The sequence below is a fragment of the Ichthyophthirius multifiliis genome (assembly GCF_000220395.1).
Source record: "Ichthyophthirius multifiliis unplaced genomic scaffold scaff_1120509250278, whole genome shotgun sequence".
NCBI lineage: Eukaryota > Ciliophora > Oligohymenophorea > Hymenostomatida > Ichthyophthirius > Ichthyophthirius multifiliis.
In genome coordinates, this window is record NW_004086914.1 from 30,008 (window position 1) to 54,425 (window position 24,418).

Genomic DNA, 24,418 nt, shown 5'->3' on the forward strand with positions numbered 1-24,418 from the left:
TTATCTTAATCCTAATCTTAAGATTAATTCTATTTAGTAATTTCAGTATCCTCTTTAATATTTACATCTTTTTTATATTATAAATTTATAATTTTATTTATATTTTAATTACTTTCATATTACGATTAAACATCAGGTTTCTATTTTTATTTATTTTTATTATTATCATGTTTTGTTTAATTTTTTTATTTTATGTTTTAAAATTCATTATCATTTGGGCTAATGTTTTTATCTGAATTTTAAGTACCTTACTAAGCATTTTCCGAAGTATTTTATTTAGTTTCTTCTTGTTAAAAATCTTTTTAGCTAACAGTTTTCTCTGAATTATTTTAAGTATTTTATTGGGTATTTTTTTGTGCATTATCTTTTTAACTAATTTCCGAATCTTTTTAAGTATTTTATTGCACATTATCATTTTAGATAATAGTTTTCTCTGAATTATTTTAAGTATTTTATTGGGTATTTTTTTGTGAATTATCTTTTTAACTAATTTCTGAATCTTTTTAAGTATTTTCCTAAGTATTTTATTGCGCATTATCATTTTAGCTAATAGTTTTCTCTAAATCTTTTTAAGTATTTTATTGTTTAATATCTTATTAGCTTAAAGTTTTCTCTGAATTTTTTTAAGTATTTTCCTAAGTATTTTATTGAGTATTTTCTTGTGTAATATCGTTTTAGCTAACAGTTTTCTCTGAATCTTTTTAAGTATTTTATTATTTAATATTGTTTTAACTATTTTTTTAATCATTTTAACTATTTTCTTGTGTATCTTGTTTATTATTACTAAAATTTTTATAATTAGTATTTTTATTTTATTATTAATCTTCTGTATTTTATTATTAGGTTTCTTTATTGTTTTAAGTTTGATCTTTATTTTCTTAAGTTTCGTTAGTATTTTTTTAAGTTGTTTAAATATCTTTTTAAGTGCTATTTGCATTTTATTAGTTAATATTTTTATTTTTTTAAATAATACTTGTATCTTATTATGTCGTATTTACATTTTACTCATTCATATTTCTATTTTTTTAAGTATATTTTTAATTATTTTCTTAGTTATTTTATAAAGTGTTTTGTTAAAATTTTTCTTGAGAAATTTATTCCGTTTTAACTGAAATAGTTTATTAAGTATTACTTTGGTTAGTATATTATGTTGTGTATAAATTATTTTATTAATTTTAAATAGAGTTCTGTAAAATATTTTATTTCGTATTTAAATTTTGATTTTAAGGTTCCTTTTATTTTTACAGAGTATCCTTTTAATTCTATAATAATTAGAGGCGACGAATTTTTTTTTTGAAAATAAAATCTAAACAAACTACTTCTTAAAAAACAGCAATACAATTATTACAAAAATTAGGACATTTGATACATTAAAATCTTTTAAAATCAAAATAAAACTCTTAAGTACAAAAAATATTATTAATACAAATACTTTATGAAAAAGCTTAATACTCGCATTTTTTTACACATTAAATATCCCAACCAAAAAGAATTATGCTAAAAGGTTTCTCACATTTATAAGTTTTTAAAATTTCATTGAAATAATCATATTTGTTTGCAATAAATTTTAATTTTTAATTGAAATGTAATGAATTTCTATTTAATTAAAACTAACGTTATGGACATTTTTTACAAAAAAAATAATAGTTAATTTTACACTTTGAATGTTTGTCTATAGAATAGAATTTCATACATCCTTCTTTAAATTATATGCATTTTTTTAAATTTAAATCAAAGAAAAATTAATTTTAACATAAAAAGCATTAATTTGATGAATTAGAATATTAACCTAAAAAATTATTTAATTAAAATAAAATACACGTATATTTATTTATAATTTGTAAAATAAATAAAAGAAAATATGGTTAAAAATATTTAATTATATTCATATACTTATTTATAATAATTTTAATAACATTTCAAGCAAATATAATTTTTTTAATTTAAAATATATACTATATTACGTTTTTAAGGTTTTAAAATTTCAAATAAATCATATTCCAAAAAATATCCATTTACACATTCATTATATGTTTTATTATTATTGAATTTTAAACAATTTATAATATAGCATTTTTAAGAAAAACATCTTAAATTTTTTTAAATATTTAGGAAACATCCGCATTAACATTTTTTGCATTTTCTCTGTTCAATCAATCTGATTTTGTTTTATATTTTTTAATATATTTTTTTTACTTTTCAGAATTAGGAATATAACAAACTTTTAAATAATATTGATTATCAGTTTATTTTTATAACCATTCTATGTGAACTTAAAGTTTATTCAAACTGAAATTTATGCATCTATAAGGACACTGCCTTTAAATGCTTTAAATAAAAGTATTTTAATTTGAAGAAAAATCTTAAAATTTAGAATTGTAGTTAATTTTTTAGTTTTAAATTGCAGAATTGAGACTAAAGTATTAACAATTAAGGCAGAAAGGGTCTGAAAAACTTGACTAAAAAATATATCGACAATAAAAAGAGCAGTAATCTAAAGAAAAAACTGTAAAATTAGAAAGAAGGTAACAAAATAAAAAAAAATATAAAAAAAAAAAATTAGTCATAATAATTTATTAATTATAGATATTGCTTATTTATTTATTTTATCCCAATTAATTATATTATTTTGTAAATTATTTGTAGATGTTTATAATTCATCATCTAAAAATTTATTCAACAATTCCCACAAAGGTTTAACAATCGCATTAATAAATCCGATTTCGCTTCTGGCCAAAATATCTCTTTTATCTAAATCTTTCAAATAAGGTGTTTAAGGAATATTTTATTCACATTCGTCTTTATACTAATATATTAATATAATTTAATTTAATTTAATTTAATTTAATTTAATTTAATTTAATTTAATTTTATATATTTTAATTCTTTTATAATAATATAATTACCTAATATTAAAATTCTTAATTTACTAACAGACTCCATTTTTTACTTATTTCAAACTCTTATGAATTTCCATGAAAATCTGCCGCATGAATAATCATATTAGTTATTAAATTTATTTCATTTTCTTTATAATCATCCTATTTTATTTCCATATTTTTTTTTAAAATACAACCAGAAAATTTCATTTCAAATTGCTTTATTAAATCAAAATGCTATTTTATATCAGTCGCTAAAATGTTCGAAATTACTTTTTTTCTTATAATTTGAAATTAATCTAATTCTAAATTGGCCAATATGTTAGCTTCAGGTTTTTTTAGAATTTTAAATGTAGTAGCAATATGATGCTATTCTAAAACACTTTTATCATGATATCTTATAGCTAATTTAGACATACTATTTACTTCAAAAACATTAGTTCTAGCTGTATGAGATATATCATGACATAAACCTGATAAAATTAAAGCGAATTCATTTAAATCTTTTATTATTTAAGAAGCTGATGTATGACATGAAATCACATAACATCCATGCATAACTTATATCCCATGATCAAAACTATGAAAAGGATTTCCTTTTTTATTATATTTTTGTTTTATTTTAAAAATAAATTCAATAAATCTTTCTATTTAAATATTGTATTTGTTAAAATAGTTTCTTTAATTAAATATTGACCAAATAATTCTTATTTTTTCTTTTTAGTCAATTTTAAATATATCAAATTGTAGTTAATTTAATTAGTTGTCTTCATTTTCTTTTGCAAATAAATCATTTGGAGTTATTGTTAAATACTCTAATGTATCTTAATTTTCTATATGTATTTTATGCATACTCCTATTATTTTTATTTTTTTATTTTATTTTTTTATTAATTTTTTACGATATTTATGGATTAAACAAACGCACTCCATAATTATTTTTACTTTCATCTTCTTGAATTTTAATCAAATCTTTATCTGGTAAAAACTCACGAACCCATGAATTCTTTACATTTGGATCTTCTAAAACCATCTTATTTATTTATTTTTTTTAAAAAAAATTAAAATATGTTTATATATTTATTTTTATATTTATTTTTTTATTAGACTTTTTTAGATTATAATGTTTTTGATTATTTTGTAATAAAATATAACTTATCCATTGCTTTTTAGATTTTGCTTATTGGAATCGAATGTTATTATTTATTTGAAATTTTTTTTTATAAAATTGGAATAGTTAAACAATTTTAAGATTCGTCTTGTTATTTTATAAATATCTTAAACCCACCATTTTATTTATATATTAACTCAATAGAAGGAGAAGAAGAAGTTCTCAATATAAAATTTTCTTAATTATTCAATTATTTTATAAGTTATACAACTTAAGGATTTTAAGCAAAAATATCTTTAAAATTAGCTTAGGTTTATGGGCTAATTTTATTTATATCATCAATTATTTATATTTTTACTGATTCTCTTTTTATGTTTATTTTTTTTGTTTTTTTAATATTTTTTTAAAAATACTTAAATTATTTAATTACACTGTTTTCTCGTTTAAAGGTTATGATATAAATAACAAATTCCCTTTTTTATTAAAGTCTAATAAAACTACTTCTTAAGTTCCTAAATAATACATATAATCACAAACACGAATAATTATTTTTTTTATTTTTTAATGATGACTTGTAATTATAGAATTCAATAGCTTTTTTAATAAATTTAATGTATATTTATATATTAAAAGTACCTTTTCAAATATTTACAAATGCAAGAGTTTATCATAATGCTATTTATTTAAAGTACAATTAAGTTGTATTTTTGCCAAAGGAATGTTTATTTAATAATCACAAGCATTTTCTAAAGGTTAAAGTAAATCAGAATGAACAAGCTATTCCCATCCAAATATAATTTAACTATTATTTTCATTTTTTTTTAATTTTTTTATTTAATACGCATGTGTCTAAAAATATTCTTCGAAACTAAATCTTATATCTTCTATTAGAATGATTTCAGATATTTTTACATATTCTTATAACATTTTCATTAGTTTATAAACATATTTATGACTTTAAAATATAATTATTATAGTAATATATAAAGAAATATAATAATTATATACGAAAAAAAATCTTATTCTAAAACAAATACACATAAAAGGGGAGATATTTAGTCCTTGAAAAAATTATGGAAGCTGTTATCAAAATTATTTCTAAATAAAATAATATATAAAAGTATTCTTTTATAAGTAAAAACTTTAAAATCTTAAAAAAAGAATCATTAATGTATTTTGTAGATACATGAAACATTAAAATAAAAATATCTTCCTAATCTATTTTTATCATAATATAAGATTCTTTTTTACAATTGAATGAGAATAATGTTTAAAAAATAATTTTTTATTATTCATTCAATTATAAAAGTTTATTATGAGTAAATACACTTAAATTTTATTTTAAATTATTTTCATTTTTAATTTCCTTATATTTATAAAAAATTTAAGATATAATTTACAATATAAATACTCCTGTTTATTAAGACATATTTTTAGAAGAAAAGGTATTAATATAATTTTTGTTTATCCTTATAATTTCAAATTCACTAATTCCAAACAAAGTTCTCAAAATATTAATAGTGTAATTAACAGTAGGAAAGATTTTACCATTAGAAATTTAAATTTTTACAGAATCTCTAATTACAACTTTTATTTTTAATTTAATACTATTATATTTTTGTATTAAAATATCAGTAAATTATTATTCAATTTCATTAAATATTTTACTAAATATATATATATATATATATATATATATATATATATATATATATATATATATATATTATCTACCTATCTGAATCTAATAAATTTATTAGAATTTATTCGCAAATATAATTTAAATCTTTTTCTTAGTCTTAAAATTATTTCAAAAAATTGAATGCCTATTATTTTCCAGTACTTAAAGTTTGCAATAATTTATTTTCATTTTATATTTATTAACTATTTATTGAAAAAAAGTTTCCAAACCTATTTCCTTCATTATTTTAATTTTAATTTTTTTCACTTACTTTTTTTATGATTTTTTCAAATCTTATTGTTGTACAAATGTTTATATTTTATTTTCTAATTATACTATTTCTTATGATTAATCTTAATCAAATTCACTCATTATATTATAAATATACATATTTCCTCTAACTGCACTATCATATATTAAATCTACTTCATTTTAGGTTAAAAGCTCTTTTTTATACATATTTTTTAAAACTACTTATAAACGATTAATTTAATTGGACATAAAAATATAAATGTGTATGTTATTTAATTATTTTTTATAAATATTTTTATTTTTATTTTATTTTATAAATTAATCTTATATATTAATAATTTATTTTTTAAAAAATTTATTTATAAATAATTATTTTTAAATTATCTTATATCAATATTTTAATATTCAAAAAATATTTATTTTAAAATCAATTAATTTGTAATTAAGCATTTAGTTAATGTTGATTTATATTTGAGAAATAAATAACTATATATATATATATATTATGTTTGAATATGAAAAAATATTAATATAAAATTTTATTTGTATTTATTTTTTTATAGATAATTGATGACTTTATTTAAAAAATATTTAAATGATACATTATTTATTTATTAAATTTTAAGCTATTATTTAAAAAAACATTTATTTAATATATAGATTAGCTATAGCTTTCATTAATATTATAAAATTGCATAAATTTTTATTAATAATAATGTAATATAGATATGTGGTAATTATTTTTTAAAAAAAGTTATATTAATATTATTAAATAGTATGTTTATATAATAAATTGCTAAAATAAAACTAATATGTAAACAATTAATAAATTATTTTTTATGAATTTTTTTTATTATTATTTTATAGAGTTTAGTTGCATAAAAGATAATTTTATTACTAAATGTTTTAAATATTTACGATTCTTTAATTATAAATATAAAGAAATTTCCTAAAAAACAAAAATTCTTTTTAATTTCTAAATCGAATAATTTTTTTTTTAATAAAATATTAAAAATTTATAATAAAAATTAAAAAGAAAATTAAAGAGTTAACTAAAATTATGAATTTGTTTTTGTTTTTTTTTTAAAAAAAAATAACTTTGATAAATATAAGAGCAAAACATAGTGCAATTATATAATAATAAACTTAATAAATATTATAAATAGTTTACTAAAGCAATTTTATCATTATATTAATTATTTTTATATAAATTTAAATTCTTTAAGCAAAAATATTCAAATAAAATAGATATTAATATCATATTTAAATATTATATTTCATCTTACAAATAATTAATAAGTTTCCTTGAATTTTAATTTTAAAAATATTAAATAAATTAATTATTAATTATTTATATGTATGTTTATCCATAAGTTTTATGATTTATCATTTCTTAATTTATTCATATTATTAATTATAAAATTGTTAATGAATATATTTAAAATCAAATAAAATATTAGCTTGAATATATTATATAAATAGAAAAAATAATACTTCTGTATTTATAAAAATCTTATTAAAATAAAAAAAACTATATATGTATGCATTTTTTTAGAAATAATATTAATTATATTCAACAAAATCTATATAATTTTTTCTCAATATTTTTTCTCATTCTCATTCTTACATCTCGTTTTTGTTGGCTTCTTATGATATTATGATTTTTCCTCTATAAGTAAAAAATAATTCGGGTCTACAATGTAATTTAAAATTTATCAATTGTAAAAAATCTCTTTCTAATTAGTTTATTTCTTAATTTGTAATGCCCCCAACTTTGGAATAATATTCATTATTATAATATTTATCATCAAAAAATTTAATTGCTACCATTATTGAACATATTAAAATTCTGCAAATAAATTATATATAATTTATATATTTAAAATATGCAAAATTCTTATAAATTAATTAAAAAACCTGTGAATATTATAACTATTTATATTAAATTTTTTATGCCTTTAAGTTATTCTATCAATATATATTAATGCTAAAATAAAACATTCTTATGAACAATTAGTACATCTAGATATCCTTAATAAATAATCTTTTATAGAGATATTTGGTATATTTTATCCATGGAAATTTGTTAAAAATTCTATTGGTTAATTATCAGTTTATTGAATTATTTCCTGTAATACATTTGCTATTATATTTAATATATCTTCTGTATGTAAAATTTATTATCTATTTATAATATAAGCTTCTTCATAAGAAATATTATCAGTTTAATCAATATACGCTGTTACTTATTCTTCTTATTCCATTTTTGTTTATATATTATAAATTTTTTATTTATATATTTTTATATTTTAAATAAAATAATTAATAAAAATTTGCTAATTATCTAAATATAAAATTATTTTTAATATTATTTAGTAAAAAAAGCTTTTTTTTTTTTTTCTATATACTTTTATTATTCATTAAATTTAGAATAAATTTTCTTCCTTAATAATTAGTTAAAAAAATAATAAAAGCTTAAAAAATAAATTGACATATATTTCAATTTTAAAATAATTAATTATCTATTTTATTTTAGAAATTTATTTTATTTAACACTAAAATTTTTATAGAACTTTTTGTTAATATTTAATTATAAATTATTAAATAAATAATTAATTTAATATTTTTTAATTCATAATTATTAAATAATTTATTTATTGTATTATCTTATATATATATATATATATATATATATATATATATTAGTAAAATCATATTATATTTTATCAATTTATTAATGTTTTACTTTATAAATATTTAAAGAAATATAAAGATTAAAAATATTTACATAATAATTATTTTTAATTTATTTTATATAGTTATTATTATTAATTAAAAATAAAAAATAATCAAAGTAAATAATAATAATAATAATAATAATTATAATAAAAAAAATAAAAATAATAATAATAATAATTATATTAAAAAGTAGATTTTATTTTTATAAATTTGTAATAATGAATATTTAATATATATTTGTATATAATATTTATAATTTATTTTAAAATTATATAATATGATTCTTTATAATTTTTAATATTTTAAATAATTTATTTTTTTATTGAAGTGTAATAATGAAATTAAACAATCATATAATTTATTTAATTTATAATTAATATAAATAGAAAAATTCTTAAAACTTATATTAATAAAAAATAAAAAATAATGTAAAAGAATTAAAAATTTTAATTCGAAATAACATTCCATAATATACTTTTAAATTTAGAATAAAAAAACATTTTTATAACTTTATTAGTTAAAAAAGGTACTTGATTATTTTAAAATAATGCAATATAATAACTATATTATATATACTTCCAAAAAAAAAGGGAATAAAATAAAGGAAACAAAGAAAATATATTTTGATTAAAATTATAATTCAATAGATATAAATGAAACATTCATTATTACATCAACCCTATTTAAAGATGAATAATAAAGAAAATATAAAGATAAATATGTATTTTATTAATATAATAAATATTATACATATATAAAATTAATTGTAAAAAGATTGAGATTTACATAAATAGTTACAAAGGAGAGAATAAAAACATTATTGGAAATATATAAATTTGTCTATCAAATTATGTTAATTTAAATATAAGATATGAAAATGGTGTAAAAATAGAAAATTGTGAAGATGAAAATGCCAAAATTTATTTTTTAATTTAGTGCTTAAAGTAAAATATAAAATAAAAGAAAGTATTTATTTTATAATTAATAATTTTTTTTTTTTTTTTTTTAAAAAAAAAGGCTCGAATAAAGTATATAAAATTAAAATTAAATTAATTTAAAAATAAAAAAAAAAATTATAATAAAAATAAATATATAGAAAAATATTCTGTTGATGATAAACTAATTTGTACAATTAATAAAAAATAAGAATTATAATCTGAATAACAAAGAGAATATAGAAACAAAAAAACGCTTAAATAATAAAGATTAAATTTAATAAATAAAGAAATCATTCTAAAAAGTTTATTAAAAGTATAAGAATTGTCTAATTCTTATACTAACCACAAAGAAGAAAAAAGCTATTAATAAATTTATATGTCTAACAAAAATAATGATAAGTAGAATAATATATTGAAAAAATAAAAGAATAGGAATTAATTATAATAAAATAGTTAAAATGATATTTAATAAAAATTATTAATAAAATAAGAATAATAATCATAAAAAATTGATTTAGATTAGTAAATTTAATATTTAAATAATAGTAATCAATCACATTTTACTCCCGATAAATATGCTAAAAAGAACTTTCTTTAAAAATTTCAAAAAATTGATAATATTGCAAATTCAGAATATTATTAATTAGAAGCAAAAAACTAAAATATCTCTAAAAATAATTAATTTTCTAATGAGTTTATTAATGAAGAGATAGAATATATACATACTGCTAATTTTTTAACAGAGAAATATAAAAATAAGAATCGAAATAATTTAGAATAATTTATATAGTAAATTTATAATGAAAAAACTTAATTCTCTGATAAATATTAATTTATGTTAGATTAATTTACATAAGAATAAGAAAAAGTTTTTTTTAATTTATATAATAACATAATTATATTTTTTAAAAAAGCTGTAATAAGAAATATTAGTTTCTAAAATATAAAATTAAAAATTAATAATAGATTTAAAATTGAAAAACTAAATAATAGAAACATAAAAATAAAATATATTATAATAGTATTATCCTATATAAAATTTAAAAATAGAATATGATAATAAATAAAAAAATGAAAATTTATAAGTTCTTAATACTAATAAATAATAAACAGAAAACGAAATTTTATAAAAGTAAATAAATAAAAAAGAAGATATAATAAAAGAATTAGAATAATAAGTAATATAATATATATATATATATATATATATATATATATTAATAATAATATATTAAAGATATAGTTTTAAAACAACATTATTAACTTAAAAATCGAAGAATTAAATTAATAAAAATTATTATAAGAATAAAATATTACTTAATTAAAATAATAATGTGAAATTAATTTAAATGATCAACAAAGTTATTTCATGAATTTAATATAGTAATATACGATTAAAATATCTTAATTATAATAAAACAATTCTAATTTTTAATTAGAAATTAAAAAAATAAATTCAACATCTTAATTATTATAACAATAATTAAATGAAAAAATAAATAACCTTTAAATACTTAATTAAAATTTAATAAATTAAATAGACTAAAAATAAAAACAATAAAATGAAAATTTTTACAATTTGATAAGGGAAGAATCAAATTAATGCGAAAAAAAATAAAACTATACAAATAAATTAAAATAAAATACATAAGTCGAAATATAAGATGAAAATTAAAAAAAATAAATATATAATAAACACAAAGATAATAAAATTAAAAATATAAATCAAAATATAGAAACAACAAATGAGAATATAAAAAAAAACATAAATGAATTATAAATAAAAGTAATAAATGATAATAAAAATAATAATAATTAATATGATAATAATAATTATGTTGAAAATATTATAATTATAAATAAAGATTATAAAGAATAATAAAATAATAATAATAATAATAATAATAATAATAATAATAATAATAATAATAATGATAATACTAATAGTTAAAATGTTATTAATGAAGAAATAATTTTAATGGAAATTCCTTAATTTAATGAAAAATCATTACTTAAATTAGAAAGTAGAACTGATTTACTATTACCAAATAATAATTTAAGCAAAAAATAAATATATTAATCATAATAAAACATTTAATTTATTGAAGAAAATTATAAGAAACAAATAATAGAATTGCATGAAGAAATATCTTAACTAAATTTTAAAATAGAATTACTTTAAAAATAAATATAATGTTAAAATTTTAGTACTGCCTTTTAAGTAGATTCAGAATAACATTAAAAGCTTTAAGAATAATTTATTTTACTAACTAAATAATATGAAAAACTAAATGTATTTTTTTATTTAAAATTTTTATATTTTTTTTTTTTTGCAGAATTCTTAAATGAATAGTTAAATTGAATATGAGTAAATGGTAAAACAAAATTAAAAATTTGAAAAAAGATGCATTAACTATGAAATGAAAATTAATGAATTATAATCTAGTTTATTATAAACTAAATAAGATTTAGCATAAGCCCTTAATTCAGCTTTTTAAGCTGGAGGTTCTTTTATTGACTTTTTAGAAAATTAAGTAACCTTTAAAGAAAACTGATTAAATATTAATTACTTATTTAGAACTAAATATTTAATAAATATTTTTTAAATTATTTTTATTTTAAATGATTAATTATAATATCTGTTTTGTAAAAAAAAAAAAAAAAAAAAATTATATATTTAATAATATAATATTTTATCATATTATTTCAAATAAATATTATTAAAAAATTTATAATATTTATTCTCTATTTTCTCTTTTTATATCTTTTAAAACCATAATTATAATTTTAACCCTTAATATTTTATATTTTTTGACATATATTGTTTAATATAAACTGTAAATTATGTTTTATATTTTTTATTGGCATAAAAAAATAAATTAATAACCTTTAGAATTAATATTATTTTATTTAATTTCAATATAAATCAATTTTATTTGATATAATTTAATATATTATTAAATAGATATTAGATTTTATTTATGTATGCTTTTTGTGTTTTTTTTTTTATACAATAAAAGAAATTCTAATGCAATTTCTTTTTTTCAATTTGCTAATTTTACTATGAATGTAATAAAAAACACTTGTTCTAATATTTAATTAATTTTAAATAATCAATAAATAAAATACTTTTATAAATAAATTTGGTTTTTTTCAAATTAATTTATTAATCACAAGTAAAGGAAAATATTAAATATGAGGATTTTACAATAAATATTTTTTACAAAAATGAAAAAAAAAAAAAAAATAGAATGTTTTTAATTTTAAAGAAAATAATTTATATTTTAATTATAAAATATAAATAATATATATCTTATAATTATTTAATTTTTTTTTTTATTAATTTTTTTTCTTCTATTATCTTCCTCAATTATCTTTAAAAATACGAATATTGAAATTTTTTATGGGAGAAAGGAAATTATACTAGGATTTTTATTATACATATATAATTTTTTTTTTTTTTTTAATGTATTTATTTTATTATATATTTATTTTTTATTTAAAATAAAAAAAATTATGAAAGAAATATAAATAAAAAATAAACAAAATTAGAATCAAATAAAGAAAATATATAATATAATAAAGTTTAGTAATCTAAATAATAATAAGATAATTAAAATATAGTGGCAAATTAAAATAATAATAGAACATCAGTTTTTAAGTTTAGTGAAAGAAGTGCATCTGATTGTTTTAATTAAATTGAAACTAACTTTTTGGAAAAATATTTAAACTAAATATTAATTGATGAATATATATAAAAATATTTTATTTTTGATATATAGAAATAAAACTTTTATTACTAAAATATAAATAACTTTTGCATTTAATCTATATTTGAATCAAATATATCTTTCAATTTAGAACAATTTATTAATGTTTTAAGAAACTAGTTAAAGTTATATTCAAACTAGAAATTAAATTTAATAATTATACCTTGTTCATGTTAAACTTAAGAAAATATTTAGGAAAAAGATATTATTTATATTTAATGTTACATTAAAATAACGCATACAAAACTTAAATAATTAAAAAAGAAAACCCTTTAAAATTTCATGAAATAATTAGAGATAGAAAATACAAACATAATATAAAATAAAAATATACATTTTTTAATTTTTTATAATGGAGATATTCATTATGATTTTAATAACGAAATATTAAAATAAGAGGATTTCTATAATCAGAATATTATAAACTCTAAATTTTTTATTAATATCTATTATATTTCTAAAGTTTCGCTTTTCTAACATTTTGCTAAGAAAAATAATAATTATTAGATTGAAGTTATAGATGAGAAAACTGTAAACTTTTATAATTAAACAAGATTTAATTTTAAACAAAGATAAATTTTAAAACAATTATAAATAATAAATGAATAAGAATAAAGAATATAAAACTTAATTAGGTTAAAATAAAAAAATAAAAATAAAATAAATATTTTTTTTTTTTTGCCTTTACTGTTTTTAGCACTAGTTCTTTTATTATTTACAAAAGATTTAAATAGTATTTTAATGTTAAATTTTTTAGGCGATGCTTTAAATTATGAGAAATACAGTTTATAAAATTAATATATTGTTTTAAAAGTTTAAAAAATAATTACATAGTTTTATTTTAAAAAATAAAAATTGGATATAATTATTAAAATATAAATTAAATATGTATTATTGTAAAATTTTAATTAATTTTTTATCATTAAGCTTAATAAATATTTTTTTATACAAATAAAATATAAATAATAATTAATTATACTTTTATTTAATAAAGTTAAAAATTTAAAAATATTATATATATACTTTTATAAATGAGTTTTTTTATTATATAAAATACTTTTATTATTATTTAATGAAATTTTAATATTTCTGAATATATATTAATCATTTAATACTTATATTATATTTTTTTTTTAAATATTTGAAGATGATATGCAAATTTTTAAAGGAAAATTTTTAAAAAATATTTAAAAGAAAGTATTTATACTAATTTTTATTATTTTTTTTTAAAAAAATAAAATTTTCTTGAAAAAGGAAAAAAATTAAAAATTTCCTTTATAATTAAACCAAATATATATAATATTTTAAATTTTTTATACTTTGTAGTTATAAATGTTTAGTTTATAATGATTTTTAAAGATTTCTATTATATATAAAAAAAAAAATGTTTGCATTATTTATTATTCTTTAATAAAAATATTTAAAAATTTATTTTATAGACATAATATATAAATTATATTAATAAAAAAATATTAATATTAAAATTTTATGAGTAATTATTAATAGAGATATAATAGCTATGAGTATAAAAAATAATATGAATAAAATTAAATAAATATAAAAATATATAAATAAATATATATATATAAATATATTTACATATATTTAAATATTTTATTTATTTATAAAAATACAAATATCTTTCTATTTGTTAATTTTTTTTTCTTAAAATCTTTTAATATTATAATCAATTTTAAAATGAATATAATATTTTTTTATAATTAAAGAATATAAATTTTTTGTATATATTAACAATTTCTTATATAAAAATAATTTTTTTTTTTCAATAAATTTAGTTATATAATATAGATGATATCCTTTTTTTTTTTGATTTTTTCAAAAAAATTGTAGAAAAATATATAATATAAAAATATAAACAATTAAATATAATTTATCAAATAAAATTTTATTTTTAATATAATTAAAATAATCTTCTATACTTAAAAAATAATATAATATAATCAAATAAAAAATAACATTTCATTAATTTAAAAAAAAATTATATCTAAAATATAAAATTAAATATACTTTAAAATATATTTAACGAATTAATTTTTAAAAATTTAATGTTATTTAATTTAAAATAATATGATTCATCTAAATTTATTAATAAATAATTATGTTTTATTAGAAAATTATTTAAAAACTCAATAATATTTATTCAAACTTTTAATATAATAATATTTATTAGCATAAAATTAGAGAAAAAATGAAAAAATATCACAAGTAATATATTAATTTAATAATATTTAAAATAAATTTTTAAATGATTTTTTTTTAAACTTTTTTTTTTAAACATTTTCAAGTGATTTGTTTTTTTTATGATTTGTTTATCAAATAAATTATAAAAAAATTTAAAAAATAAATATATAATTTAAAATAATTTTAATTAATATATAAATCAAAATAAATATTAAAATAAAAATAATGAATATAAATTAAAATTTTTAAATAAATGAAGAAAGTTCAAATGAATAATCTTATGAATAATATGATGATATAAACAATACATAAAATCAATTTATAAATAATTAAAATTAAAACTAAAATAATAAATAAAACAATCCAAATAATCAAATTAAGAGTTTAAATTACCAAACATATGAAGATTAACTCTTAGATCTTTAAAATAAAATTAAAAAAAATTTAAATTTATAATAATAAGAAGATGAAGAAGACGATGATAATGACTAAAAAGAGAATATTTAGCAACTTTATAACTAAAATAATAAAAATAATAATTAAATTTCCAACTATAATAAAAATAATAATTAAGATTATTAAGACGATATTAAAAGTGATGAAAATTCATATGATTAATAAAATAACTATTAATAATTAGATAGGGATAATTATTTAGCTCCAAAGCTTAACCATTAAGAGTGTTCTAAATCTTCTTATATAAAATCTAATAATAATAATTTATAAAAAGCAGCAACCTAACATAAATTTTTAAAAAAAGGAACTAATAATAATTATGGAATCAACTATCCGAAACTCAAAATTAACAATTAATCAAATTGTCAATAATAATATAAAACAATTTAATAATAAAAATAATAAAAAGAATAATATTAGGTTTACGAAGATGTAGAAAGACCAAAAACCTCAAGTAATTTTATTTTTTATTAAATAAATTTTATATTAAATAAAAAAAAGATACATTTAAACCTATTTATAAGGTTTCAATGAATTAATTTAAAATGGAAAATAAATAATTTGATTATACAAATAAAAAATTTAAAACTCTTATTAAAAAGAGTGATCCAGTTAGCAGATACTAAAATATGTAGCAATAATGGAAATCAAGTTAGTTAATTTAAAGTGGGAAAGAAGGAAGAAAGTTGAATTTGTCAGAAAGGATAACTTTATAAAAAACGGATATTGCTAAAAATAGATATTATTGAAAAATAAAAAAAAAATATCATAAAGATTATTAAAATTGCAATTTGTTTTTTTTATTTTTTTTCTTCTATATATTATATAATTTAATTCCAATAATAAATAATTATATTGAAAACTTATTTTATAATTAATTATATATAATATGTTTAGCAAATAAGTTATCTATTTTTAGGGGTTGTTTAGGCTAACAAAACTATTAAATTTTAATTTATTTTCAATATTCATTTTTCTCTATTCATTTTACTAAATATTTACTATGTAATGTAAAATTTTTAAGCCTTCTATTTTTAATATCAATTAAGTAATTATAATTTTAAATAAGTATCTTCTTCTAAACAAGATAATAGATAGTTAACTTATATAAGTTAATCAGCCTGATTTTCATTATATGACCACATATGAAACTGAAAATCGCGTGTTTTTGCCTTAATATTTAAACTTAAAATTCTGCTTTTAATTTTGAGAAAAATACTAAAATTATTTTATAATATTATTAATATAACAATAAAAACTGATTTTTTTGTTTTATATCATATTAAATATCTAGAAAAATATAAAAAACAAAAATATTTTAATAAAAACAAAAAATAAAATTTTATAAATAAAAAGTTTATTTTAGCAAATAAATATTTCATTATTTTACTCATTTCTATTAAATTTTTATTATTTATTTAATTTTTATTTATTATTTTCGATTTTCGAATTTTTTTTTTTATTTTTTCTGATAAAATAATTATATTTTTAAAAACAATAATTTTTTCCTTTTATTTTTTCCTTTTTATTTTTTATTTTTTCCTTTTTATTTTTTATTTTTTCCTTTTTATTTTTTATTTTTTCCTTTTTCCATTTACTTAGAAAACTAATAGTATGAATAGTATGATATAAATATTTTATGGCGAATTAATATAAAAATTTAAAAGCAAAAAAATATATTTATAAACATTTTTATCTAATTTTATTGCATTTTTATTAGCTAATACTAATTTTTTTAAAAAGTTCATATAATATAATAATATAGGAAAAATTTATGTAAATGTATGATCATGGAAACTCACTAATTCTCGATATTTGTAAGCGAAAAACATTCATGTATTCTGAAAACGCTAAAAGACCAAAATAGGCAACTTTGATAAAAAAAATATTAACCAAAACAGTAAATTAAATGAATCTAATATATAATACTAAATTCAAAAAGAAGATTCTAAAGAAATATAATAATAATATAAATCTAAAGAATATAAAATGAATAATTATTATTGATGAAACAAATAAGAAAAATTGATTCTGAAGCACAATAAATACTTGATCAATGAAGAAATAACAAAAAAGGGTCTTAAGATGTCTTATCCGTAGGACATAATATTTAAAAAAGCTGTCTTAATAAAATATAATATGTAAAATTGGGAATAAAAAAAATTAGATGGCTTGAGGCTCAACTGCATTGCTTCATAATTATAAATAATTAAGTAAATCAAAAATTAATTTTAGTTATGTCTACTATTTTATTATTTATTTTTTTAATCACAAATTAATTATTTGATAATAAAGAGTAAAAAAAAAATAAAAAAAAAATTAAATTAAAAAAGATATAAAAAAAAATAAAAAAAAATAAGGAAAAATAATATCTAAAAATAAACTATATAGAAAATAGAGTAACTAATCAAATAATGAAATAAATTATAATATAAATTTATACAAATATAAATAAATAATAATAAAAAAATAAAATATAGAAATTATTATTATAAATATTATTATTACTGTAATTATTATATCTATTATTATTATTATTATTTTTTTTTTATTATTATTATTATTATTATTATTATTATTATTAATATTATATATATATTTCCTATTTAATATATTATTTTTTAATTTTACTATATCTATAATTTATTTTGAGATATTTTTTATAAATATTTAAATTTATAATTAATATTGTTTTTTTTATTAATTTATTTGTTAATTTTTTTTATATAAAAAAAATGTTTTTTTTATTTGAAAGTATTAGAAATATTTTATACATAAATATTAATTTTTTATTTATATATGTTTTTATTAATGATATTTTTTAATATATAATAATATTCATTTTAAATTTTTTTTATTTTTTTATTTTTTTTATCAATATAAATATTGATATTTTTTATTTATTATTTTTACATATAATTTCTTTTTTGTATTGAATATTTTAATAATAATATTTTTATTAATTTTAAAAGCTTAAATATTATCTATTTTTAAAAATTTATTTATATACAATTTTATTTTCTTGTAATAATTAAAATATATTTTTTTTATATGAATTTTATATTTTTTCTTTATATATATTTTTTTTTATAAATTTAAATTTAAAATTTTTGCCTTTTATTTAATTTTTTTTCATATTTTTAATTTAAAATATTTAAAATATATAAATATTTTGATATAATGTATTAAAATTATTTAAATATTTTTTTTTAAAACAAATCATAATATATATATAATTATATAATTAAATAATATATATTATTCTTCATTCTCTATCATCTTTATAAAATATTTGATTTTCACATTTTTCGTTATTTCTTATTTATAAAATATTATTAACTGTCACTTAACAAATTGCATTTATAGCTTCCTAAGTAAAAAAAGCCTAATGCCCTGTCACAATAACATTAGGATACATTAGTAATCTAGCTAAATCATCATCATTAATTACTTTTTCACTCGAATCTTAAAAGAAGAAGTTTTCCTCATTTTCGAAAACATCTATTCCTACACCACCTAATTTTCCAGATTTCAAAGAATTAATAATTTCATCAGTTCTAATAAGTTTACCTCTTCCAGTGTTGAGAATATATGCACCTTCTTTAATTAATTCTAGTGATTTTCTATCAATGATATATTAAGTATCATAATTTAATGGACAATGTAAAGAAATAATATCACTTTATTATAAAAGTGTTTTCAAATCTACATATTTAGCATTATATTTTTCCTCAATTTTTTTGTCAGATTAAACATCATAACATAAAATATTCATTTCGAATCCTTTGCAAATTTACATAAAAGCCTATCCAATTTTTCCAGTTCCTATTACTCCAACTTTTTTTTGATATAAATTTATTCCTAAAAGTCCTTCAAGACAAAAATTTCCTTCTTTTGTCCTATTTTATGCTTTATGAATTTTCCTTACTAATGTTAATAAAAGAGCCATAGTATGTTCTGCTACTGCTTAAGGTGAATAAGCTGGTACTCTGACTACTTTTATATCTAATTCTTATGCTTTTTTTAAATCAATATTATTAAAACCTGCACATCTTAAAGCAATTAAGTCAACTCCGTTATTTTTTAGGGTAGTTAGACATTTTGCATTTAACTTATCGTTTACAAACGGTATTATTGTATTAAAACCTTATGTTAATATAGCTGTTTTTTCGTTAATTTCTTATGGAAAATATTCTATTTCTAACCTTTATTTCTTGGGTAATTAATTGTTTACTTTTTCAAAGAACAATTAATCATAGCTTTTTGATGAAAATAACGCAACTTTATTTTTATTTTACCAATGTTCATAAGTGCAAAAATTTTTAAATATTTAAAGCTTTCGGAGCATTTTTAGCTTTTTTTATTAAATTTATTATCTTATAAACTAAAAATTATGTTAAAATGAATATAATTATATATATTTATATATAATATTAAATTAAATTAATTAGTTTCTAATAAGTTATTTTAATTGATTTAGACATTCTGGTTATATATATAATTAAAATTATAAATTTAAGAAATTTTTAAATATCATAAAGTAAAAGAAATTCATATAATTCTTTTAATGTTTAGTTTTAAATAGAAATATCATATGTATTCTGATTTTAATTTATTTATATAAAAATTGTTTATTTAAAATATTTTAATAATTACTATTATTCATTATTCGTAACTTGTTTAAATGAATAAACATAAAAATTATTAAAGACAATATTTTTTTTATATTATTAGTTTAAACAACCTTATCTTTATTCTTTTTAAACATAAAAGGTTTTAATTGAAAAACTTTTTAAAAATTACAAAATTAGTTTAATTGATTTAGATATTAATCAAATATTTTTTATGATCATTAATTATTCAAATCTATATAAAATTTTTTGTTAATTCATAGAAAAACTTTTACTTTTTTTTTTTGATTGAATTATGATATCAATTTTTTTAAAGTATAATGAATAAATTTATTTGTAATAATTTTATTAATTAATGAATAAAAAAAAAATATCAAAAATTTAATGTTTTTCTGTTAAATATATAATATTTATTATGCTTCCTATTAGTATAAAAATAATGTAATGTTAATTTTTTTTTTTAATCTATTGTCAGAATTAAAAAATAAAAAAATTAATAGAAATATATAAAAGCTTAGGTTCTCAAATAAAAATTTTAATTTATTTCAAGGATTTATAATATTATTAGATATATTTTAATTTAATTAATTTATTTTTTATATAATAAATAAAAAAATTAAATTATTATATAATAAATGCATATTTTTTTTTTTTGGTTTAATTTACATTATAAAATACTAAGTATCAATAAAAGTTTTACTTTAAAATCTTATTATCATTAAAATAATATATTTTTTTTATTTAATTATAATTTAACAAAGTTTTAATATAAAAAATTAAATTCATATATATATTGATGACTTTAATATAAATAATTATTTATTTTGTGTTATTTTTTAAATTAAAAAAAATATTTATTTTAATCATTATAAATATATATAAAATATTATTTTAATTTAATATATATAAATAAATATATAGATATATAGATATATAAATATATATATATATATATATTTAGATTTTTTCATAAATAAAAAACTTTATATATTTATTATAAGTTATAATTTTAAAAATAAATAAATTAATTCTAAAACAATTTGTTTATTATTTATAAAAAAAATATAAATGGGTAATTTTATTTATTAATAGAAAACATTTATTTATCATTATTTCTTCTAAAATTATTGATATTAACTTAAGCCAATTAATGTTAACGTTAATATTCCACCACAATATTTAATAACTTAGTTTGTTATAACATCACAATTTTTTTTTTCAATTTTATTTTATTTTTATGTTTTCCTATAATTTTTATACAACTTTTCAGTATTTTTTATCAATTCAAGTGTAAAATATCCAATCAAATAGTGATATAATAATATGAAGTCTGAATGCTATGGATTTTCTATATTACATATTCCCCAAGGATATGATCTTCCATATATTGTTTCATTTTTATTTGTTTTTATACTTTAAATTGATGATATTACTAGAAATGGAGGGGATTATCCAAAAGGCCCTTACAATAATTCTTTTTGCTAAATTATTAATATTTTTTAATTAATTAATTAATTTTTTATTTTATTTTTTTTCTCATTTTTTACTATTTTATAATTAAACCAATTTAGTTTATAATTGCTTGCATCATTTAATAATGATTTCTTAATTTAAATAACCTCTGATGTTGTATATGAATCTCCTTTTGATAAAATTGGTATTATATTTACTATTTTTTCTAACTGTTTCATATTTTAAATATCTTATTAGCTTATTCTAGGACCTGATAAAAAATATAAACAACAATGTATCTTTTAATAAATAAATTATTTAATGAACAAAAAATGAAAATATTATTATTTACTCTTTTACTATCCTTCGTAAATAAAACACTTTATTATAATTATTCAGCTTTTAACTTTTTATATTTTTCAAACTTTTATTTTTTAAAAAATTATAATTAAATATTAAAAGTATATTTATATACCCTTTTTATGATATAAGATTATATGTTTTGAACCCATTGCTATAAATTATCGTTCTTTTAATATCCAGGAGTATCAATAAATTTAAGTATTAAATTTTATTTTCCTTCTTTTTTTTAAGCAACTTTTTTCTTAATTTATGTTGTTTTTTATTTTATAGAGGAAATTTTCTTTTATTATTAATTATTTTATAAAATTAATTATATTTTTCTTTTAAATACTTTTTATATATCTTTCTAAACCCAATTAAAATCATTATTTAAAACATATTAAAAATCTTAGAAATATTTATTTAAATGTTCATTTTAATTATCTTTATCAATTTCTAAAATATCATTTTTATTTACAAATTCATTTTAATAATTAGACTAAATTAAAAAAAAAAAAAAAACATGAAACACTTTTCTATTTTTTAACTTATTTACATATTTTTTCAAAAAAAAATCTATGAAAGTTGATTTTCCTAAACCTGTTTCTCCAACAACTATTATATTTAAGTAAATCTAATAAAAATTTGAAAATTACATATATATATATAATTTTAATAAATATTAATTTTACATCAGATTCAATTTGTTTTTCTCTATGTTATTAAAGTACTATAAACTCTTCGGAAATATATTATTGCTGCTAATTTAATTAATACTATTTAAAACTATTATTATCTTAAGAATTAATTAATTTAATAATTATTTTTTATAATATTATGTTAATTTTAATAGACCTTTTTTCTCTTAATTTATTTATGTAAAATTTTTATCTTTATCTTCCATTATTATTTTCAATTTTATTTTTTATTAAATAAAATTTAAAATAAATAAATATTTAGTTAAGAAAAATGATATCAACAACTATTATAAAAATATTTTAATTAATATTAGTTATTTTATTATATTATAAACATTTTTAAACTTTAAATAAATTGTAATAGTTTTTTTTTTTAATATATATATTATAAACTTTTTTATAATTTTAATATTAAAATAAATTATTATTTTTAATATAATTATTGCATATTATATATTAATTAAAAAATTGAATAATTAATGATTTTAATCTAAAAATGAATATATTTATTTTAACCAAATTTTTTTATTACTTTTTATGAATATTAGGTTATTTTTGATTTAATTATATTAAATTATATAATTAATTTTTTATTAATAGTATATAATTATATTTAAAATACATCTTAAAATTGAATAAAAAAGGAAGATGACACTTAAAAACGATAAAAAAGTTAATTAAATATTTTTTTTAAAAAAATGTGATAAATATATGTAAATATTTTTAATATTTGAAACCATTTTTTGTTTATTTGTATAGTTTAAATATACTTATTATAATTGTTAGATAATTTTAGTCATTTTATTTATTATTATATTTTTAATTTTAAGAATAATAAAAAAGAAGAATATTGGTTTAGTATCTATTTTATTTATTATAACATTTTAAACATTCATTATAATAACTATGAATAAAAATACAGTATGCAACGTATCAATCTGCCATAAAGAAGAGATAATATAACTAATATAATTAAGATTATTGATTATATCAAAAAAGATTAAAAAAATTGTGATATTATTTAAAAAAACGGATAAGACATTAAATCTCTAACTGACGGAATTTTGAGTATGTTGTGTATATTTTATGATTATATTTTTAATACAAATGAATTCTGTAAATATGAAAATAAATAAATTAATATATTTGCTAAGAATTAGTTCTAATAAAAGTTTTTTAAGTTTTTACAGTTTTCTTATTTTTAATTTATATTTTGGACCATTTAATGAGGATTAATATATTTAATTGCGATTTTTTAAAGGAATAAA

At 14.2% G+C, this 24,418-nt stretch overlaps 5 protein-coding genes across 5 annotated transcripts, besides 45 other annotated features; 1 reads left to right on the plus strand and 4 right to left on the minus strand. All coding sequences in view use genetic code 6, as the record gives it.

The window, feature by feature from the left end:
- Nucleotides 1–19: part of a microsatellite that runs on past the window's edge.
- Nucleotides 1–21: part of a microsatellite that runs on past the window's edge.
- Nucleotides 22–144: 123 nt separating this feature from the next.
- Nucleotides 145–200: a microsatellite.
- A 100-nt stretch (nt 201–300) lies between these two features.
- Nucleotides 301–514: a microsatellite.
- Nucleotides 410–715: a microsatellite.
- Nucleotides 433–551: a microsatellite.
- Nucleotides 716–846: 131 nt separating the features above from the next.
- Nucleotides 847–886: a microsatellite.
- A 1,677-nt stretch (nt 887–2,563) lies between these two features.
- Nucleotides 2,564–6,129, minus strand: IMG5_061160 (hypothetical protein; the record flags this gene model as incomplete). Its single annotated transcript, XM_004037055.1, has 5 exons — nt 2,564–2,806; nt 2,907–3,911; nt 4,626–4,791; nt 4,998–5,087; nt 6,059–6,129. The coding sequence occupies 5 exons, from the start codon at nt 6,127–6,129 to the stop codon at nt 2,564–2,566; spliced, it is 1,575 nt and encodes a 524-aa protein (XP_004037103.1).
- Nucleotides 2,815–2,885: a microsatellite.
- Nucleotides 3,739–3,770: a microsatellite.
- Nucleotides 3,746–3,778: a microsatellite.
- Nucleotides 3,954–3,983: a microsatellite.
- Nucleotides 5,661–5,716: a microsatellite.
- Nucleotides 6,130–6,227: 98 nt separating the features above from the next.
- Nucleotides 6,228–6,301: a microsatellite.
- Nucleotides 6,302–7,539: 1,238 nt separating this feature from the next.
- Nucleotides 7,540–8,186, minus strand: IMG5_061170 (hypothetical protein; the record flags this gene model as incomplete). Its single annotated transcript, XM_004037056.1, has 2 exons — nt 7,540–7,771; nt 7,840–8,186. The coding sequence occupies 2 exons, from the start codon at nt 8,184–8,186 to the stop codon at nt 7,540–7,542; spliced, it is 579 nt and encodes a 192-aa protein (XP_004037104.1).
- A 5-nt stretch (nt 8,187–8,191) lies between these two features.
- Nucleotides 8,192–8,237: a microsatellite.
- A 353-nt stretch (nt 8,238–8,590) lies between these two features.
- Nucleotides 8,591–8,625: a microsatellite.
- A 154-nt stretch (nt 8,626–8,779) lies between these two features.
- Nucleotides 8,780–8,839: a microsatellite.
- An 882-nt stretch (nt 8,840–9,721) lies between these two features.
- Nucleotides 9,722–9,762: a microsatellite.
- A 781-nt stretch (nt 9,763–10,543) lies between these two features.
- Nucleotides 10,544–10,593: a microsatellite.
- A 187-nt stretch (nt 10,594–10,780) lies between these two features.
- Nucleotides 10,781–10,817: a microsatellite.
- Nucleotides 10,781–10,831: a microsatellite.
- Nucleotides 10,832–11,395: 564 nt separating this feature from the next.
- Nucleotides 11,396–11,545: a microsatellite.
- A 1,513-nt stretch (nt 11,546–13,058) lies between these two features.
- Nucleotides 13,059–13,098: a microsatellite.
- A 20-nt stretch (nt 13,099–13,118) lies between these two features.
- Nucleotides 13,119–13,184: a microsatellite.
- A 730-nt stretch (nt 13,185–13,914) lies between these two features.
- Nucleotides 13,915–13,953: a microsatellite.
- A 572-nt stretch (nt 13,954–14,525) lies between these two features.
- Nucleotides 14,526–14,573: a microsatellite.
- A 321-nt stretch (nt 14,574–14,894) lies between these two features.
- Nucleotides 14,895–14,961: a microsatellite.
- Nucleotides 14,898–14,964: a microsatellite.
- Nucleotides 14,900–14,961: a microsatellite.
- Nucleotides 14,918–14,974: a microsatellite.
- Nucleotides 14,918–14,982: a microsatellite.
- Nucleotides 14,949–14,986: a microsatellite.
- An 83-nt stretch (nt 14,987–15,069) lies between these two features.
- Nucleotides 15,070–15,121: a microsatellite.
- A 518-nt stretch (nt 15,122–15,639) lies between these two features.
- Nucleotides 15,640–15,671: a microsatellite.
- An 818-nt stretch (nt 15,672–16,489) lies between these two features.
- Nucleotides 16,490–16,522: a microsatellite.
- Nucleotides 16,523–17,527: 1,005 nt separating this feature from the next.
- Nucleotides 17,528–17,603: a microsatellite.
- Nucleotides 17,537–17,610: a microsatellite.
- Nucleotides 17,537–17,617: a microsatellite.
- Nucleotides 17,618–17,697: 80 nt separating this feature from the next.
- On the plus strand, nt 17,698–18,225 carry IMG5_061180 (hypothetical protein; the record flags this gene model as incomplete). The annotated part of the gene is made up of 1 exon (XM_004037057.1): nt 17,698–18,225. A coding segment is annotated over one exon (321 nt), but the record flags the coding sequence as incomplete, so codon positions are not given.
- A 99-nt stretch (nt 18,226–18,324) lies between these two features.
- Nucleotides 18,325–18,396: a microsatellite.
- Nucleotides 18,326–18,383: a microsatellite.
- Nucleotides 18,328–18,377: a microsatellite.
- A 48-nt stretch (nt 18,397–18,444) lies between the features above and the next one.
- Nucleotides 18,445–18,506: a microsatellite.
- A 3-nt stretch (nt 18,507–18,509) lies between these two features.
- Nucleotides 18,510–18,618: a microsatellite.
- A 193-nt stretch (nt 18,619–18,811) lies between these two features.
- Nucleotides 18,812–18,851: a microsatellite.
- A 235-nt stretch (nt 18,852–19,086) lies between these two features.
- Nucleotides 19,087–19,119: a microsatellite.
- Nucleotides 19,120–19,292: 173 nt separating this feature from the next.
- IMG5_061190 (hypothetical protein) lies at nt 19,293–20,375 on the minus strand (the record flags this gene model as incomplete). Its single annotated transcript, XM_004037058.1, has 1 exon — nt 19,293–20,375. One exon carries the CDS (start codon nt 20,373–20,375, stop codon nt 19,293–19,295), a length of 1,083 nt encoding a protein of 360 aa, XP_004037106.1.
- A 1,182-nt stretch (nt 20,376–21,557) lies between these two features.
- Nucleotides 21,558–21,615: a microsatellite.
- A 149-nt stretch (nt 21,616–21,764) lies between these two features.
- IMG5_061200 (hypothetical protein) lies at nt 21,765–23,110 on the minus strand (the record flags this gene model as incomplete). The annotated part of the gene is made up of 4 exons (XM_004037059.1): nt 21,765–22,139; nt 22,206–22,461; nt 22,536–22,753; nt 23,009–23,110. 4 exons carry the CDS (start codon nt 23,108–23,110, stop codon nt 21,765–21,767), a joined length of 951 nt encoding a protein of 316 aa, XP_004037107.1.
- Between the last annotated feature and the right edge of the window lie 1,308 nt (nt 23,111–24,418).